Source organism: Diorhabda carinulata, chromosome 5 (genome assembly GCF_026250575.1).
Source record: "Diorhabda carinulata isolate Delta chromosome 5, icDioCari1.1, whole genome shotgun sequence".
Taxonomy (NCBI): Eukaryota; Metazoa; Arthropoda; class Insecta; order Coleoptera; family Chrysomelidae; genus Diorhabda; species Diorhabda carinulata.
Window position 1 is genome coordinate 20,155,543 of NC_079464.1, and position 21,632 is coordinate 20,177,174.

The following is a 21,632-nucleotide window of genomic DNA, read 5'->3' on the forward strand; positions in this document are numbered from 1 at the left end:
AAATACGATCATTGATATTGGAACATGCACCCGTCTCATCAAGATAGGTTAAAACTTGTAGAAAAATATTATAGAAACAAAAGTCAATCAAAGAATTTTTGATGGTTGTCTATTGAATACTGTTTGAGAAGAATCTGTTGTACTTAATAACACCATTATTTTTATTTAAATAAAAGCACCTTATTTGCGATAAATTTATGGTCTACTTTTTTCCTTGAGCCAGCCAACTTTATAGAGGTAACATCCAGTCGTATCCTTCGCTTCTTTCCTTTATATTTTCTATTGTGCAAGTTGCCTAGCAAATGCCAAAAAGCCCCTCACATACGATACATTTTTTGATTTGGGCCAGTCCATTTTATAGAGTTTTATTTCGCGTAAATTCAAAGAATAAGACGAAGTTACAGCGCATTTAACTGACATAAAACTAGGTTAAAACCCTGTAATACTTATCAGTAAAAAATGAAAGTAAACAACCACTCACCGGAAACCTGTGTTCGACTTGTGCTTCCTGTACTCTCTGGAATGTTTCCTGCAAAATAAATTAGCAACTTAAAAAAAATGATTTTGCAAATAATCTGTTGCTTACGTGGTTTAATTAATCTCGAAATATCTAGAACGATATGGTTTTTTATAGTAGTACGTGGTTTATTGATCCGGTGTCATTGGAAATAATGAATCGTTAATCTGATCAAGCATTTTTTAGAGGTCTTTGATAAACAAACTAATCTTTAAATCAGATTATATATGGGGTGAGTCACCCGTATGTATCCGATCTCTGGTGTCATATGAATACGGCTACCATCTAAAATTATTTCCAGCTATACAAGTAATTAAACAAATCCAACATATGATTTTTTTGATAGAACGCCTTATGTTAAATCACACAAATCTATATAAAAACATATGTTTAAACTTTGAATGAGGTACGTAGGTTTTACTGTTCTTGAGATATTCCATTTTTTGCCGAACCGATACTCGTAAAAGAATATGATCAAAACTAAAAGTAAAAACAATGCAAAACAATCCCAGTCTTTGCTTTATGAGGCCCTCCAGTAAGTTTATGAAACTGATTCATGGCTTTATTGACAATTACCTAGCTTTTATTTGCGACGCCAATATCGATCTAGTCTTTTAACAACTTTTTGAGAGTAAACTGTCTCTGAAGACGATAACTTGGTTATCGAAACACGCATCAAACAGTATAATCGTGAGTGTTGGTGTAGTGGTGGCACAAACAGTTACAAACGGTTCCAGAAATTCCAACTTAATTAGACAAGATGCTGGAGTTGCTTCATTGAATTTATTGATGGAAAAGTTAAAGTAAAGAAAAACACTGAATTTTCTAAATGTTTTTTGTTAATATACTGAACTGAATACTGAATTATCCGCAAAATATAAATTTTCAACACCATGGAACTATTATTCAACACTACAGTTAGAGAGAAATGCTTTAATACCAAAAAATTGTTACAATTTGTAAACAAAAATTGAAAACAAACATAAAAATAACTAAATAAAGATACAAATACAATAAAATTTCAATATAGAGTAGAAAATCACAATGAATAATAAAATTATAAGTAATAGGTAAAATGCGGGAAAAGATGATTTCAATTGACAAATGATTGTGCATTTTATTTGCATTGTAAAATATCGAGCTTTCAACTAATTCTGAACGTGGATTAGGTAGGTAAAGGTAGTGCTCCGCATTCCAAAGTGGAACGAACTTTCTGAAATTGGAGAAGCATGCTTACGAATTAAGCAAACGGATTCAAAGATGAATAAGGAAGAGTCAGAATTTAAAATCTCTGCAGTGTGCCCTGCTGTTTAGTCCGAGTAAACATCTAACAGCTTTTTTTTTGTAGTTTGAAGATTCGCTCACATTGAGTCGCACCACGTACCACAGAAGGGAAGGGCATATCGGAGATGCGACTCAATAAGGGCATAATTAACTGTTAAGGAGGTGGATAAATTCAATTCTTTGGAAACTGATCTCACCGCAAAACAGGAGGAACTCCCATCTCAAGGAATTGTCCACAACAAGTCATAAGAATTTTACAGATTCAAAGATGGTGGTGTTCATCATCATCATCATCATCAAGCCTTTCAATCCCATGAGGATTATGACTATCGCTTTTTGCGCTTTAAATCTTTTTTTTTTGAGGTGGATTATTCCTCGTTTTCTAATTTTCATTTTCTTTATAGTTTGTCGTTTGTTTTGACTGCTTTTGTTATTATTTTCAATTCTTTTCGGTTCCGGCTTTTTGCTCTCAATTTTTCTGAGCATTGAGTGCTCTTATATCCTCCTCTATTTCGTTTCTTCGTTTTTCTCGGTCTGCCCCTTTTCCTTGGCCACAATGGGATCCATTGGATTATTCTTTATAGTCCTCATTATCTTTGTTTCGGTTCTTTTAAGTTCTTCGTCTTCTCTTTTGTTTATAACTGTTGTTTCCATCGCATATGAGATAACTGATCTTAATAGGGTTTTGTACATTTTTATTTTGTTTTTTTTGGTTATGTTTTTGTTTTTTAGAAGGTTTTTGCAATGTATTTTTCATTTGATGAAACTTTGGTTTTAGAAAAGTTGAGACAGAGACGATTAGAATCGCACCATGATTTAACGGTGATTAGGTCACTAGATATGGTCCTATGAAGTGCCGTAAGATCAGGGTTGCTCCAAGAGAAACTACCACTGATGTCTAGACAGAAGAAACAAAGTAGGGCCTAGTACTGAGCCTTGGGGCACTGCAGATTCTATTGGCTTGCAATTGCTGATTTTTCAATTAAAATATTATGGTTAATACAAGCCTTAGAAAAATCCCTAATAGTTGTTGTAATGGAGTGATGGCTGTTTAGGCTGGAGTAGACATTATTTGTTACTTAAAAACCCAAATTGATGGGTAGTGCTAGTGAGTATCATCATCAAGGTATGTAGTTAGAAAATTATGTAAAATTAGGAACATTCTAAGACGGAAAGCAGGTTTCCAGGTTAAACAAGTGAAAAATTCTTCTAGCGAAGATATCAATAACTTTCTAACTAAAGCATCTCATCATAAATATCTCCCAACAAAGGTAGGTTATTAAGTAAGTCTATCATATGATTATTTCATTACATTCTGTAATAAGTGATAATAGTGGTTCAACAAAAATATTAAGTAACCGTGGATAGAGTATGATATTCTACTCGCTTATAATGAGTTATTATTCACTCGGTGAATTATATTCCACTTGCTAACGCTCGTGGCAATAAACTTCACTTATTGAATGATAACATTCATTAAATAGTTTTTTATCAACTAATACTGAATCTTTTCCTTTTTTTTTTGGATATACAAACATTTAACAACTTTTTGGTAAAGAGTAAACATGTAATTCGATTGGCCTATGAAATTTCTCTGCAACATACGTCACTGTATACAATTGTGGGATTCAACTATACCTACTTCGGGATTATTACAGGTATGTAAGTAACCGATACTACCAAGTTAGGAAAATAATATAGAAATTTTTCATTTATAGGCGATTCACAGTTATTTAGTTTCGTTATCGTCGTAATAAAGTTCCTGAATTACAAAAATCATATGTAATTTTCTTATTCTCAAATAACGGTTGTATCTACATGAAAAATGACAGGAGCTTATAAATAAATATCGTGAATCAAATTTGTGGGTACTTTCTCTCATAAATATTTCGATGCCGAGTTATTTTACGAGTTCATTTTACGAGGGAATTAATAATAGATTTCTTTTGTTCGAAATGATTCATTAACAACTATACTTCGACGTTAATCTGCCCAGCTGGATATACAGGACGTGAAATAAATGTTAAAAGGTGTGCCGTCTAAAAGTAACACCTTATATGAACCAAATACATACATCACTAAATAAGTCGTGCGACTGACACACAGATGGCACTGCCATTTTCAAATCCATATGACTTTTATGAAGTACCAACTTTCAAAAGACTATGTGTGAAATTTCATGACATTTCGATTAGTCAGAAAAAATTGACATTTAAGTGAAGCTACTTTTGTTATTTTCAAAACAATAGGGTACTTGTAGTTTGAGAAATAAAAAGTTTTGGATATTTTATATACAACTTTTATTACAATTTTTTTTTAATTCTTTGATCAATATTTACAGAGAAAAATATTATTGAAAATTTAAAAATTTTGTAGGTAGTTTAAACATTTCAGTGAGACTGCTTTATTGCATTATATTCAATCATTATATCTCGAAAATTTCAATGGAATTAGTAGGGAAAAATTAAAACCCTATAGAGGCTTCCTAAAAGAAAACAGCACACCCAATTTTTTCTCCTCAGACCCAGGATCTTAGGGTATTGCGCTCGTGCCCGGCTTCGCTCCTACGAAAGCCTCGAGCTTCTAAAAGGTCTAGTTTTTAATATAAAATAAATTTTACTAGGGAATATATATTTCTTTTCTTCGAGATGAATCATTAACAACTATACTTCGACGTTAATCTGCCCAGCTGCATATACAGGACGTGAAATAAATGTTAAAAGATGTGACGTCTAAAAGTAACACCTTATTCGACACTCAAACCAAATAGATACATATTACATCACTCAATAAGTCGTGTGACTAACACACAGATGGCACTGACATTTTCAAATCCATATGACGTTTATGAGGTATCAACTTTCAAAAGACTATGTGTAAAATTTCGTGACATATCGATTAGTCAAAAAAGTGACTTTGAAATTTGGTATAAAAAAAATGCTTTATTGTCAAAATACTGTTACAATTTGTAGACTAAGGCTTATAAAAACTAAAAACAACTAAATAAAGATATAAGTTTAACGAAATTTTAATATACTGAAAAAAAAAACACAATGACTAACAAAATTATAGATAACTGTAATAGGTAATAATTAGTAAATAAGTCCATAGCAAAAATTAAACCAGAATTAAATATTATTATTAAAATAGAAGTCGTTTAAAGGAGGCACTTTCCAGTAAATATTATTGCGGAATGCGGGAAATGATGATATCGATTTGATTTCAATTGGCAAGTGATTGTGCATTTTTTACATAGTAAAATATTGAGCACTTAACTAATTCTGAACGTTGATTGGTACGTATTATAGATGAGTTAAGGCAATTGGAGAAAATGTTGAGTCTGAAGAATTTTTTCAAATAACCTTTTTTCATATTTATCACAAAAAGACACTTCAGAGAAAAGTAGGTTTTCTGGAAAATTTCCGAAGCACATTCGAGTTTGGGAAACTTGTCTCCAATTATAAGAAATGCATAATAATCACGAAATGATATTTGCGTTACATTCAAAATTTGCCCAATTAGAATTTTTTTATTAAAAAGAAAAACTGACGTGTAAAACATAAATTGATACTTATAAACAATTCAAAAATATAAATAACTATACATACTTATTTTTAGTTTTTATTTACATTAGCTGGTTTATTGGTTAAACAAAATTCCAATTAGGTGATTACGAAAACAAAGGATACTAAAATAACTATCATAAATTTTAAACGATATAAACAATCGTTTTTAGAAAAAACTTTTCGCAAATAGAAATGACGGATAATTTACGTGATAACGTAATTGACACTTCTTCTCAATTTATAAACGTACTTCCGGTATATTTCACTCTCTATAGATAATTTTGAAAAATATGTAAAATCAACCCGCGTGAAATTATCCACTGATTTCATTCACGAATATTTGTTTACAAAATAAACTGAACTTTAGCGAAAAAATGTCAATATTGGATGCATTTTTCCAAATATTTAACGATTCTGAACCGAAGATCCAAAAAAAAGAAACAAGGGACAATTTTTTGTTAATAGATTTCTTATTAAGTATCCTTTGCAATAGTTGAAGTAAATTTTGAAGAAATTTTAGGGGTATTAAAACGGACGATGCGTGTCATATGCCAAAATGACAACAATAAAAGATGCGTTGTTTGTTCAAAGATGAGTTGAAAACTCCTTCAGACTTTCCACGAGGGTAGTCTTATCGGACGTGAGTCAAACGACGTAAGTGAATGACGCGTAGGATCAGATGAGTAGAGAATTGAATAGTCTAATAATTTGAGAGTAGAGACCTCGCGAGAGTCTGGATCAAGCATTAGAAACATCGGCGACTTTCTAGAAATTCACTAAAACCAACAGAGCGATATGTGATGTTAGGTATTTAAACCTATATACTTAATAAAAATGTTTTGATCTATTAATAAAAATAAAATAACTACATCAAATGTTACGATTTTATCTTTTTACGATTACGAATCTGTCTTCGATACGAATATATCGCTTATAATTCTTACCGCATAACAGGCTTCACTTGTACGCGCCTATAAGCTCAGTTAAATACGTTACCTACGTTTTAATTGCCATTATACACTCTGTATACTGAGTGTTATATGTAAAAGTCTTGATATCAATCGTTAAAAGTATATATTTATACAAAAAATATTAATTTGCACGAGGAAATTACAGTACTCATTTCAATTGAGTATTGTACTTTTTAAATAAAAATAAAAAACGAAATTCATGCATTTTGAAATGTGAGGGATTTGAGACATTCAAGTATCTCAGATTCATTCAGAAACAAGAAATGAAACAGATTGAAAAAATTTTGTGAAAAGAAACGTATTTCACCCATTACTTATCCAAATGTAGAAAAGAAATAATGAAGTTTCAGTTATTTTAGTACGAGGGTTGTTATTGAATTTTGAGATATGGCAACACTGATATGAATATGTCAAATCTGACAATGCTATCATAAAGTTTGAAATTTTCAAAGGTGTTGTCATATGAGTGGTATTTGAGTTGTTCACAAATAAATTCATTGTGGTCAAAAAATGGAATTGAATCGCGATGATTTTCTATCACTTTCGATAAGGATTAAATTAACTAGCTTCAAATTTAAGTAATGAAACCCCATCTCAAGCCATCATGTGCAAATGATTGCCTGTACACAGCATTTGATTGCCAGAAGTGTTCGAAATAATCAGGGAAACCAATCGCAGCAAACGAATCATTTTCCATCACGAGAATGCGAACTCTCCACATCAGTTCAAACGAAGACGTTTTTGAACAGTCAAAATATCGAATTGATGGGTTATCGGCCGTACAGTCCTTGGTTGGGCACCCAATGATTTCTTCTTATTCCTAGTCAAATCACCTGTACCTCAATCGGAATCGACTATTGGTTCAAATGCATTCAAAATTGTACTGATCTTAATGGAGAAGACTTTGAGCAATAGAGCCATATCCAACTATAAATATTTGTTTTTATTTGTATATTTCAAAACTTAAATAGCAACCCTCGTATTTTGAATCGATGAATATGATAAAACAATCTCGTCTAAATGAATAGTAAATAGTCGAAACTAAATGCACAGCATTCATCAATTTTTTTTCTAAAATGAAAACGTGCAACAAAACAGACTGTAGTGAAACAAAAACAAAAAACATGCTGGAAGTCATTCATGCGTTTTAAATCGAATATGCAATCAAAAAGAGAGAGAAAGAGAAATAAGGCCTTGGTTAAATGATTTTAAGCTACGTATGGGAACAGATCGTAAATGGGGCAGACGACGTTGTCAAATGCAGAAAATAATAACTCAATGACGTTTTGTACTAAAGTAGGTTATCATGGATTTAATGGATGTACGTAGTGCGGTCAATGTGTTCTTCTTGATCGTTAGAAATATACATCAATAAACAAAATATATACTAAATACAATCCATATAATTTTAAAACATCGGTCCATCGATTACAAGCAACAGCACCTTTAGAGTCAAAATTGTTCGTTCAATTTCATCATCGCTGTTTATTATTTTAATACTCAACTCGAACTTTAGCTTAACGAAGAGAAAATAGTCGGACGGGGTCAGATCAGGGCTGTATGGTAAGTGTGAAGCCACATTCGTGTGCTGTAACCTTGGAAAGCGACTGTCTTAGAAAGGGCGGGTGTAATCCCTGTGGACTCCTGGATTTCGAGCAAAAGAGGATACAAGACGACAGAATGCTGTAACCATCAACAACAACAATCAGGCGAATGGACGCGAAGACTGATAAAAGACCTTAAATTGTGGACTAAAAGGAAGTTCGGAGACGTGAGCTTCTACATTATCCAGGACACGGTATCTCCACAAAATGAAGGTACATCTGAGTGTACATATAGTGGAAACAACTCAGATGATGAGGAAAATGTCGGCAGGAGGGATTTGCTAAATCGCGGCCTTACGAAATGAGATCAGTTCTGGTTTAGGCTGGAATTTTCATTCATAATAGGGCTCTAACTACTAGGAGATATATCAAGGAAGTGCTCTCAGAGGCTGCGATTTTCTCCATTTACTAATAACCAAAAACAGTTCTGAACTAGCCTGCACGATGTCTCGATATGATTTGTGGGATAATTTGAGGATGCGTACTAGACATCGTCCTCTTAGTGACAAACATTTTTTAAAAAGAAAATCCAAGAAAAATGGTAAGGGTCAGCAAATCAGAACCAAGTGACCCTCTCCCATCTAAGAATTGGACATACTAGTATCACACATGACTAATATTTATAATAATTAGTAGTTTTTAGTTAAAATTTTGTATATTATTATGTTTGTTGGAATAAAATAATTTTTGAAAAATGGGTTGGTATACTTTTTTGTATATACGGTCGTAGAAAAATGTAGAAAAAATAATGTTCCTAACTCATGCGTAAAGTGTCTTTCCCGCACTTGACCTGACAACTGCAGTCGCGTGCAGGAAAGTATCACTTTCCGGACTTGTTAGGAAAATAACTCTTTTGACAGCGTATCGTAGGGTTGAAGAAATGTAGTAAACACATGGGTGAAGACTTAGTGCATGATGCATATTTTGATTGTATGACAACCATCATTTCAGCCGATAGAATTGAAGAAAATTTGAAAAAAACTTTTTTTTTGAACAATTGCAGAACATCTAATAGTTTTTACCACGTAGTCGCCTTTGATCTAGTATCAAATTTCATATATTCCCAATTGATGAATCAAACAAGACACATTTGGCACATTTCTTTTTATTTTTCAAACATCGCAATATCGTCAATATGCAAATCCCCATACTAAAAATGTTTTGTTCATGTATATTGATCACACGTATACGTCGTTTCAGCTAACACGCTTCAAAATGGGTTCTCGTTTCTTCAATACGTGATTTTTTTTTTTCGTTCGTACGGTCATTTCGCATTCCTAGATGAGCTAGACCAAGGTTGTTACGATGTACTTCGACAAGGCGCTGTCAAGACTATAATGTATATATATATATATATATATATATATATATATATATATATATATATATATATATATATATATATATATATATATGCCGGTAGAATTACTTTCAGTAGGCGGTAGTAAATTTATTGTTTATGTTCAATACTATTTTATAAAGTTGGTAATATTGGGTATTTACATACTAGGAAATTGGTAGCGAATAATCATATTTAAAACATTACGGGTTCTTAAAAATAATAATGAATCAATGTATGTTTATGTTATACGAGGGGTTTTCAGTTTCATTTTCAGACACTTTTTGAATAACACTCGTATAATAGACAACACTGAGACAATGTCTTTTATCGACAATTAAATTTTGAATTTGACTATTTTGATAAAGACTGAAGTTGAGTCGAAATGTAAATTTGTTATCTTCCAAAAATTATTAAAAAAACCAATTTTGAAAGACACATTTATTTTGCCTACCCTGAATCTTTCCACTTGATTATAGTATAAAAGAAGAAGATTTTCTCTCCGTAAAAACCATTATAGTACTTCAAGGAATATTTCAAGGATTTTTCGTTAATTTTTACTGTCGGCGAAAGTTCGTCGACTTTTTTTATTTGTTTACCTAATCAATAGAACATAACTTCTTGAATCAACTTTGAAGACAACGCTCAATAAGTCGTGTCACTGATACACAGATGGCGTTGCAATTGTCAAATCCATATGACGTTTACGAAGTACCAACTTTCAAAAAACTATATGTCAAATTTCACGACTTTTCGATTAGTCAGAAAAAACTGACAGCCATTTAAGTGAAGCTCCTTTTAGCATTTTCAAAACAATTTTGTGTGTTAAACAAACTATTATTACTGAATATAAACGTGGTCGTATAGACACTGATAATGGTGAACGTTTTGATCGTACAAGTCAAGTGATTACTCCAGAAATCATAACAAAAGTCCACAAATTGTTTATATCTAATCGTAAATTAAAATTGCGTGAGATGGCTGAAACCATGAAGATATCAGAAGGCAGTCTGTTTACAATTATGTATGAACATTTGACCATGAGAAAGCTTTTTTCGAAGTGGGCGCCGCGTTTAATCACAGTCGATTAAAAACAACAACATGTTGATGATTCTGAGCAGTGTTTGGTTATGTTTAAACGTAATAAATCAAAACTTAAACAAAATCTTAAACAGAGTGGACTGCAGCCGGTGAACCACGTTCGAAGCGTCCAATGGCCAACAGTCAGTTGGAAAGGTTATGGCTTCAGTATTTTGGGATGCGCATGAAGTATTGGTCATCGCCTATTTCCAAAAGGGAAAGACAATCAAAACATAGAGTTGTTGGATCGTTTGAATGAAAAAAATCAAGGAAAACGGCCTCATATTCCGAAGAAAAGAACAAGACAATGCACCGAATCACAAGTCGATGACAACGATGATTAAATTGGACGGCATCGAAAAGTTTAATGATTGTATTGTTCTTGAAGGAGATTACACTGATGAGTAAAATCGATTTTTGTCAAAAAATGTGTTTTTCTTAGTCACAAACCTTATTGAGTGATGTATTAATTTCCCTAAATAGTTATTGTTATCATCTACATAGCTGAGTTCTTTGGTTTTAATCTGAGCAGTTCAAGGATCTTCCTTCGTTTGCCAAGCAGTATTTACTTTTTAAATTGATATCAAAAATACTAAAAAAACGATTAACTAAGAGTACTGTGATATGTTATACATTCTAATCACTAAAATGTTTACATTTAAATACATTTATTGTTTTTAGTTTAGACTAAAGTTACACAAATTGTTAATTGAATGATGAATTCTCACATAATCCAAGTATATACATATATAAATTGTTAAACTGTTGATATGAGATCAATATATTTACAAAAATAAGTGATTATCACTTGTGAAAAATATTAAGCAAACGTCGATGTAAGTTCAGAAGATACTTACAATTAATATCAACAAATATTTTTCTTATCTGGATTGTATTTTCATGTATTTGGATTTTGGCAAAAATGAAGTACAGGTAGTAGAGGATAAGCCAGTGATCAATTTCAGATGATCATTTCAAAAGTCATGAAACAATAAATCTTGTATCCCTACTGAAAATGAAAAAGCACTTCTGGCTGCCCTCTGCTTCCGGGGTGGTAAGATTACTTTGGGCATTATTTTGACTTCATGTAATAATTTGCCAGAATAAAAAAACGTAAGATAGAAATATGGAAACTTGCGAGTTAAAAATAGAACGCTTATAAGGCATCTTTGGATCTTAGATATAAATTTAAAATTCTTCATTATGCGGTTTCTCTTAATCTTGTTAAAACATTACTTTAAACAGATTATTCAGTACCTTTGCCGTAAATATTCTCTAGGTCATTGACAAAAATACTACGGAAAATATTGAAATGTTGAAGAGACAAACTGTAGAAAGTCCATTGCTTCTACTTGTACCTGAGACGCAGTTTTCTCTATTCTTTTCTTTACATTTTGAAGGTCCCAACATAGAGTAGGGATCTTCTAACGGTTTGGAGTGTCGTATACGATTCAACGTCTTAGTAGTCGTTCAAAAATGAATCAAAAAGATGATGATGAAGAAAATAGCGGATGATATGAACTATTTCTGGAAAATTATGTCATTTGCCTCCATATCTGGAATTGACGAATTGACAAATATTGAATGCAGAAAACAATGGATGGGTGTTAAATGATGGTCAGTACGATTTTCACTGGTTCGAAGGTGATCAGCTACCACCTACAGTAAGTGATGTTACCGCTAACGACATTGACATTGATATCGAAGCAAATTTGCCAATATTGGTGTTGAATGAATTTTTTCTATAAATTGCGTACATATTATTTACATACGTAAATTAATCGTAAAATATTAATTATTTTCAATCTTGTTCACAGATAATAAGACATTAGACTCTGGAATTGAGTTAATTGAAAATTCGAATGATTCTGTATTCATTGAGGATCACGGCAATCAATATGATAGTGCACTCTAGGATGAGGACTATCAAACAACTGAATAATTTCACGAACCTTTATATTTCTCCTGTATATTTTTTTATTTTGCTCTCCAAAAACTCTCTCTTACTAATCTGCAGGTTTCCATATTTTTACCTTACACTCTGCTCTGGCAGATTATTGGTGATGGAATTTCGTTCTGGCACTGTGAATTCTTTATTGTTTATATATTTTATATCTTCTGTTAAAATTTCAAGACTGATGAAATAACAACGGTAAATTTTTTTATGAATATTTTTGACATTCTATTAATAATTAGGAGAGGTGTGAATGTTCTGGCAAAAATTCCATGAACTCAGAATAATTTTCTAGAATGTTAGGGCTGATAAATTAACAAAAATAAGTAGGTGAGCTGCCAATAGTTTTTTATTTTCAGTAAGGATAAAGATTTATTGTGGAAGGTTTCATGACTTTTGAAATAACCATTTGAAATTGATAACTGGCTCTTGGTCTATAGTATTATTTCAAAGTAGAAAGTATGCCTTCTTATATATGTTCATTGACTTGAGTCAGAGATTCGTTGGTTAAAGTTTGGTAGGTTAAGGAAGATTTTTGTAAGGAAGGTGATTTGTTTGAGTAGGCCACGATATAGGAATAGCTCCTCTGCAGGGCTGGGGTTGTGGTGGTTTCGTTGGGTTGTGTTTGCCTAACTATTTCTAACGGTAGAGTTAGCCAAAAGAAAATGAAAGTGAAGCTTTAAAGCAAAAACGGCCCTTCTCGGTTTGGTTTTTTATTTTTTCATTTTTGAGTGACTTCATTTGTTTTTTTTTTCAGATTTTGTGCTATTTTTTAATTGTTTATTTTGAATTTAATTTGAGGCGGGCGGGTACAGCTACGACTACATTATTTTCTATCGTCGGCCGTTTGGCTGGAGAACCGGTTCACCAGGTTGCAGGGAAACCGCAGAAAACCTGCAACACCGACGATTCATTTACTTGTTAAACTTGCTGTATTTATATGAACCGAGTATACAGGATGCGAAAAGGTTGGCCGATAAAGTTATGTTAAAAAGTTCCAAAATATTATAGCCCTCACTTGTTTGGTGCTTTTAGTGACCTTTGCTTCTTTTGGCATGTCTTCTCCTTTCCAATGCTATTCCATGGAATCTCTTTTGGATTTCGCATCATAGTAAAAAACCATCCTACTCGACGCTACCCTCGGAATTCGAGGCATCTACCTTTCATTAATTTTTGTCATATTTAATTGCTCACTTCTTTTGGAAATGCCAGTCGGCGGGAAAAGTTTTTCTTATTTTTAGGCGTTGGAATGTTTTTTGTGTGTCATCTTTTAATGATTCTCGTACCCAGCGAAACAACTTGAACTTATAATTGTTGAAAATGATGGACAAGTCACCTTAAACAGCCTCTGTTTTTGATTTGGTTTGGTGTAAATCTTCCGATGGTAAAAAGTTTTATAACATCGCGAAGCTTAATTTGACACATTTTTCAACTCCATTGAGTTTTCGTTCAAACTCTACTAAAATAAAATATATCGAATCTGGAAATTGAAGCTTTATGTAAAGTTTATTGAGAATTATCACAGACGCGCGCATAAAGAGTGTCCTAGCTTTATGAGATGACTGAATTATTTTAAAAGCAACCTGGAACAGGCAGAAGTCGATTCACAACAGTTTTATTAGGTCAACAACATTAAGAAATAGTCATCTTAGTCAGTGAACAGTAAGACGAAGATTGATCCAAAACTTATTCCAGCTCATCGGTAATCACGTCTGCGTTTTGCGCAGGATTATCCTAATTGGATGTTGCAGTAATGGGGATCTGTATTTTTCTCAGATGAGACCAGGATATGCCTCCATGATGTGAAGCAAATCACCTCGTAATTTTAAAGACCTTCATGGATTAGTTTCAAATTTTGACAGAAGCTCAAAAATAATGTAAATAACAAACCTGATTTGGTGCCAATGTATGCTTCTACCCCAGGGGTGAATGCCACCCTTACTCGGAAGTGGAAATTTAAAATTTCAAAATAACACTGGGAATCGACAGAGGATTTTATGAAGAAAATGTGGAATTAAATTTTTTATCTAACTCAATAATTTCTGAGTTATTTGCGATTTAAAATTAAAAAAAAAACACGTTTTTCAACTTTTTTTTCCGAAATACTCGAAAATTACGCATTTTCTGGAAAACATTATTCTTATCAAAATTGAAGCTTATAAAAGAATAAAAAAATTAGTCAGTTTAAATTGAATTTTTTAAATAATATTCAGCAAATTATGAGTCATTCAAAGCCAATTTTTTCTTTTTCGTAAATTTATGCAGAGCTTTGAGCTCAAATAACGGAAAGACGATCAATTTTTCATAAAAAATTCTAATAAACATTTTTAAAGTACTTTTTCAGACCTTTAAAATGAGCTCTTATAAAACCATCTAGTATGAAAATTAAGCGAGTTATGATGAAAATAAGTTAAGTGAGTCGAATTTGAAAAAAAAATGTCTGTAAATTTGACACCATGTACGGTAAAATTAAAATTAAACGTAGCCCATAAAAAATTATCTTTGTTTAAGCCCTAACCACACGTTCCAAAAGTTTGAGTGGTTTGGAACACGTATATTTTGAAAAAAGTTGTTTAATGTGAAATTTTTTTTTCGATTAAAAAAAACGTTATGCTTTTATAAAACCGTCTAGCGTGAAAATTAAGCGAGTTATGACGAAAATAAGTTAAGTAACTTGAAAACCAAAATGTCGATTTTAAGCTTGAATGGAAAGTAAAATGTACCGAAGACCAAGAGAGCGATTGCTGCTTTGAGGAGCGGAGTGCTTATGGAGGTGGTTCCTGCATGATCTGAAGTGCAGTTTCTACAGGAGCACGAACCGACCTTGTGTTCATCCGTAGACGCGAGCGTGTTCACGAAAAAAGAGGTTTAACGATTGATAGATATATTGAGGAGATTTTAGCAATTAATGTGGTAACTTCGAGGCGAATTTAGCTTTATGCATGACAATGCAAGGCCGTCCACCTCCAGAAACGTGGAATATTACATTGCAGTCGAGTTTCGGGTTATGGAGTGGCCAACATACAGTTCTGACCTAAATCCAATAGAACATTTATGGAATGAGCTAAAAAGAAGAATTCTAGCTAGATTCCACAAAAAATAATAGTTAACTTGATTAGATCTATGCCTAATCGTTTGAGAGATGTTATTAGGGCAAGAGGAGGTCTCAACCACTATTAATAAATTGAGTGTTAAGTTTTAAATCGTCAATAACCTTTTTTTTATTAATTGCACTATGTTAAACATACGAAGTTTTCATAAATTTATTCTCACAAAGAAGCATATTGAATTGTCTTTCAAACAGCATATTTCGATTTCACCTGATGTGTCAATTTTTTTCAATGGCATATTTGATGTGGCGGTGAAATTCAGCATCACCTAAAATCTACAGCTTCGTAATTTCAGATTTTTTATTTAACTACATCCGCCATTTCATTTCAATCGAAACTTTTCGCGTCAAACCCTATACTTTCAAAAATACATTTCTTTTTATGATAAAATCAACATAATCTGTTGGAATTTATCTTTTAAGTTTACTGTACGTTACCTATCTGTTCATGTTTATTACTACAGTTATTACCGACTTTCATCTCAATTTACTGATTGAAACGATTCATGCTCATCTTTGAAGCAATTATATACCCATAATTTAACCTAAAACTTCACAAACGATAATATGAAGTACCTAATTTAGAAACAAATAAGAGAACACGTATTTTGTTTATATGTCACGTCGTTATATCGAAAAACTTTCACTTGGTTGTTTATTTCTTTTCCTCGATAGTTGATAGAAAATAGAACGAAAAATTATTTGATCATTTGATTACGTCAAAATATACAGGAACTTTTCAAACGATCATAAACAACATTCTTGTTGTTACAATCTAATGCAAATCAAAATAAATACACGAAAAATTTGTTTAGATGCCATACGAAAGAATTCCTAAATATTGAGAAAAAAATCTCTCGAAAAACTTGAAAGAATAATAAGAAAACTCATGTTAAAGAAATTTTGATATAGTGTATTAAAATTCCAGCAAGAGTTCCAACGAATGATGGAATTGAAAGCCTTGTGTTACGACTGTTTTATACTGAACTTACCAGAGTTAAATAACTTAATTCCTAACTTTGTACAAACTATTTCTTAACTAAACATATAAATAAATAAAATGAATTCAATAATCTGATTAATGTACTCGTTGGATGTCAAAACTATCAAGAATACACAATGTGTGTATATGCTCCCTTAAATACTAATCCTATTGTATACAACATCTATAATTAATTATATTTATGGTCTTTAGAGTCACATCAATATAAAAATAAGGGTGAGTAATTTGATAAATTAATGTAACTTCAAGTGTCTAATCTCTTTGGTCCACATCAGGGGACGGTCAGTTTAAAATAAATCTTCACGAATACTACTACTACACCACAAAAAGCCGCCCTACTTATTGATTTAATCGAAAATGGGCAGCTAGACAATTGGATATGAGAGTGTGCCTTTTATAGGCGAAATGGAACAGGCAGAAGAATCGCCACCTTGATGTCATTCAAATGTAACAATAGCTCTGTGAGATGCGAGGAGTGACTATTAGACAGTAAGATGAAGACTGCAGGAAAATAACCTGACCGCTAAAACACCTGCGATTGGTCCAAACCAGCCCATCGGCAATCACGTCTGCGTTTTGCTCAGGATTATCTTAATTGGATGTTGAGACAATGGGGATCTGTACTTTTCTCAGATGAGACCAGAATATGCCTCCATGGTAGAAGTAAAATGAACCGAAGAGGTATTTTCTATAGGTTCTGTGTTCATTCGTAGGGGCGACCGTGTTCACGAAAGAAGAGGTTTAACGGCTGATAGATGTATCGAAGAGAGTTTAGCAATTCTTGTGGCAACTTTAATCGACTACATTGGAGACGAATTTATCTTTATGCACGACAATGCAAGGTCTAGCACCGCCACAATCGTGGAATATTACATTGCAGAAGTCAGGTTTCGGGTTATGGAGTGGCCAGCATACTAGACCATTTATGGGATGGCGTAAAAAGAAGAATTCGAACTAGACTTCCTACCCCAAACTTGATTTTAGAGCTTATTGTTGCAGAAGAAAAGAAGAGCGGCGTAACACCCCGCAAGAAACAATAGTTAACTTGATTAGATCTATGCCTAATCGTGCGAGAGATGTTATTAGGGTTATTAAGAAAAAATATTAAAAATATACATTAGCGAAATTACACCGTACCTTAATTGGTAGCACTGATTAATGTTTCGACAGTTGATTTTGGAAATATTATTTAGATTTAACAGTTTACTTATATCATTTATTTTGAGGTTAGGATTTTTCACTAAATTACTTCACCATGGATTTGTCCATATTTCATGACTATATTTACTTTTTCGAAAAATTCATTATGGTTTATTCTAAATAGTATAACATGACCGAATAATGCATCGTCTAGTCAGCTGAGAAAATGAAGCTGTTATTCAGGGGCACCAACCTACTACAGAAAATTACTAAAAATCGAAATAACAGTCCCAAAATCTATTTTTGAGATGTACATCATTCAGCTTAGCATAGCAATACTAAAAGTATTATATTAGTTTCTTATATTGCATACACTAGAGTTGGTAAATAAATAAGAAGGGAATTATTATAACATCGTTATTACTGAATGATTTTGATACAAATAGCGGGAAGTACTTGGATGAATATTATTTTAATAGTTTGCCCTAAAAAACAATGGTTACTAATCCCTTGTTCAGAATAAAATTGTTTCTCTATGTTTCAGAATCATACAGCATGATTCCTATTTTATGTGGAACGTCCTGTATGACACTGCAGGAAAATCGTATACGAGAGTTGTCAGAAAACTTCTTATCAATAGAATAAATATGAAGTGGATGACGCGTGGGATAAGTAAATGATTAAATATGGATATTTATATCCTTTTGTTGCTATTTTATGATTTCATACACCATTTTTTCCGTCTTGACTTTCTATTTTAAGTGGGAGTAGGAGAGGTGAAGTCATCGACCCGCGAACGATAATTTCGAAAGTGCGAATGCCATCGGTCCCTAAACTGATTCGGAACTTGACACTAGAACAAAGCTAATTTGGACGCAGAACATTATATACGGGGTGTTTCCTTAATAATATCGGTTATACTAAATAACTGTCCAAAAAGAAAGCCTTCATCTTCTGAGTATAGCTCATCGTATTCTATGGTTTCGACCCAACGTTTCACAAACTTTTGGTAAAACCTTTTTTTGGGCTCATATGCAATAATTCCGCCATGGACCTGAGAGTAAATGGTAATCCGACTATGTAAGGTTCTGGAGTAATTGCTGGATGTGTTAGGCGTTCTTATACCACGTAACTTTCGCGGGATAAATCTGGATATTGTTCAGATAAATTCTCATACATTCGCATCAGCTTTCCACTATATACCGCGGCATTGAAAGCTTGACCATCTGGAATGATCTATAAGTATATACTTTTATAGGTCTGACCTCGTTATGTTAAATAACGATATATGGTTAAAGACCTAAGATATTGTTTTTACAAAGGATGGCACGTTGCTCAAGATTTGGTCTTGTCTGGACATAAAATATTACCATTATTAACGCAAATTCGTTTCACAAAAACTTGGTGCCTCCTTTAAGACCAAAAAGCTATATATTTCTAATCCTCTAGAAGATCAAAATTCGTCCATCTTTAGAATATTTCTCGCATATTTGGAACTCGACTCTCAATATGCTCGACTCAATACAAAAAGAGCAGTTCCGACTCAGAATTGACCAAAAACTTGCACAGTTTAGTGCAGAAGTTACCCAACGTTTTTCTTCGTAAATCACTTTCAAAATACTTATTACTAGTTGATACATTTACACCATATTACCAACTAGTCAAAAGTTTAACTATGGAAATTCAAATACAATTCTGTTGTAGTCCCGTGGACCTCCCAAGGTGCACCTAGACTACTTTGAGAATTAGTGGTTTAGAGCATAGAAAATAATTCACGGACTTGAATTCTGTTTTACCGATACTACCACGGCTTATTCACTTCTGAGCTATGCAACATAAATCCACCCACAACAGTTTTTACAAGACCTACTCGACGGGCAGATGTGGCTCATGAAGACCCAGTTCGCCCTTCCTTTGGTGAAGTACCGTGGAATCAGCTACCAAGGCACGTATTTCCGGAGCACTCTACAACCTACAGAAGTTCAATATCAATATCGACAAGCATCTCCAAATGGTAAAACGGTTTACCATCTTGTGTTTCTACATAAAAAAGAAGGTCCAAGGGAGTTCAATAATCGGCGAGTCCTTGTACAAGGTTGGTTTTCTACTGTTTCCCTTATAATCTCAAGATTCCACGAAAAGGGACGACCTCAAGTCAAAGCGACTAAACAAACGCTGCGTCCTTCGCACATTAACTGTGTCTTCCCCTTCAACTTTTATTTTAAATAATGTCTTAACAATTGACGAATTTTAAATCTAATGCATTCCAAACTACTGTTCATCATAACGTACTGCGTCGTCAATAACCAAAGAGAGAATTAAAAAGAAGTGACTCTTATTAGAATTAGAGAATAGTCTTAACAAGTTACGCCATGTTTAAATTGAGGCATAGTAATTTTCACATATGAAAACTCTAAGTCTGAATACATCGAAATTGTGGATAACTAACACTCCTGCCGCCTTTAATCGTAGAGACTCCTGTCGAGAACCTCTAGGAAGAGCCTTACAGAATTCTAGAGCGGGCATAACCTCAATCCAACGGTCGTCAAGTACCATTTGTTGAACTTTTCCCTTAATATCGCTAGTTGTCGTAGAATTCAGGTAACTAACATTTTATGATGATAAATGATGGTGCAAAGTCTTCCAACACAGTGTCTAACTTCCCTTTTTTATACGCTGGAGTATTGCCTTTCCAAAACAAACATAGTTCGATACTTAGTTTGTTTTATTTCCAGAAAAATCGAACAGAAACTGAATCTATAAAATGGGTGCAATTTTAATGAAAATCCCGAGTGAGAATCTCTAGATTAGGCTTGGAAACATTCAAACGACGCTCGTAATCTCTCGAGATCAAATCAGTTAAGATTTCGTCAAAATATTTCTACCCAATTTTTTTCATAATTCTATTCACGAATTGTACGTTAAAATGTGATCGTCCCACTTCATTAATTTCACTTCATTTATCTTGAACTTCGTCTTAGGTCATTTTATAATGTGTATATTGGTTATAATAGGTTGTAATTTTAATAAAAAGTGCTTCCTTTGAAACGTAGGTGTTATTATATGAAATTCTTTGTTGTCCAAATGTCGGATGTGTTTGTAGACAATCGTGAATAGATACGAGTGTGTGAATTTATTAAATATTCTTTCCTTTCAATCCAGAATGTTTTGATTATTATTCACTAGAATTTACCAATCTGAAAGTAGAAAATTTAATAGAGCACAGAACTTAATATTCATAACCTCAAATCAGTTTTGATCTTATTCAAATATAAAAAAGACAGTAATTTAACTAGAAATTCCATATAAGTTTAAGATGGTCTACAAGTGGTTCTAGATGAATCAGATTCCAAAAATCTTATTCCTTTTTACAAATACATTGTAGCAGTCGTTGTAAACATATTTATTCAATAAAATAATTAATCGAGCAATGAAAAAAGACTTCCGAGGTGAAACGAATGAAATAAGAAAACTTGCTAGGCAAGAAACAGAAAAATGTCAACGGCCATCCTTCGTCGTGAAAGTTTGGCTCCGTGAACGTTCAAAGGTTGTTCCAAGTTGTTTAACTTTGTTCCAGAACAACAGAGCTACGAGTAAAATATTTGAACAAGTAATGAAAAAGACTTCGAGGTGAAACGAATGAGATAAAAAAATTTGCTGGGCAAAAAATAGAAAAATGTAAATTGTCATCCTTTGTCGTGAGAGTTCGGCTCCGTGATCGTTCAAAGGTTGTTCCAAGTTGTTTAACTTTGTTCCAGAACAACAGAACTAAGAATAGAATATTTGAACAAGCAATGAAAAAAGAGTTCAAGGGGAGAGGAATGAGATAAAAAAATTGCCAGGCAAGGAACAGAAAAATTTAATCATTTGAGGAAGGATTAAGAATATTGAGAAATTGCAAAAATAGAAAACGAATAGTAGGCGAAAAACCATGTTTTCTCAGATATATACATATTTTTCTCATTATTTATTTATTTTTTTTTCTGTTTTATGGTTTATAATTTTATCAAAGCTCCTCGTAAAACTGCATGAAAAAAGTACCGTTTTAAAAAATATGCACGTTTG

At 32.8% G+C, this 21,632-nt stretch overlaps 1 protein-coding gene across 22 annotated transcripts in view; it reads right to left on the minus strand.

The window, feature by feature from the left end:
• The window catches only part of LOC130894382 (rho GTPase-activating protein 21-B), a 237,408-nt gene that overhangs the window by 118,221 nt on the left and 97,555 nt on the right, over window positions 1–21,632 (minus strand). For all 22 annotated transcript variants that reach the window (XM_057801193.1, XM_057801171.1, XM_057801192.1 and 19 more), the window contains one exon: window positions 482–529. In XM_057801193.1, the coding sequence (XP_057657176.1) occupies window positions 482–529 (48 nt within the window). The remainder of the gene's footprint in view (window positions 1–481; window positions 530–21,632) is intronic.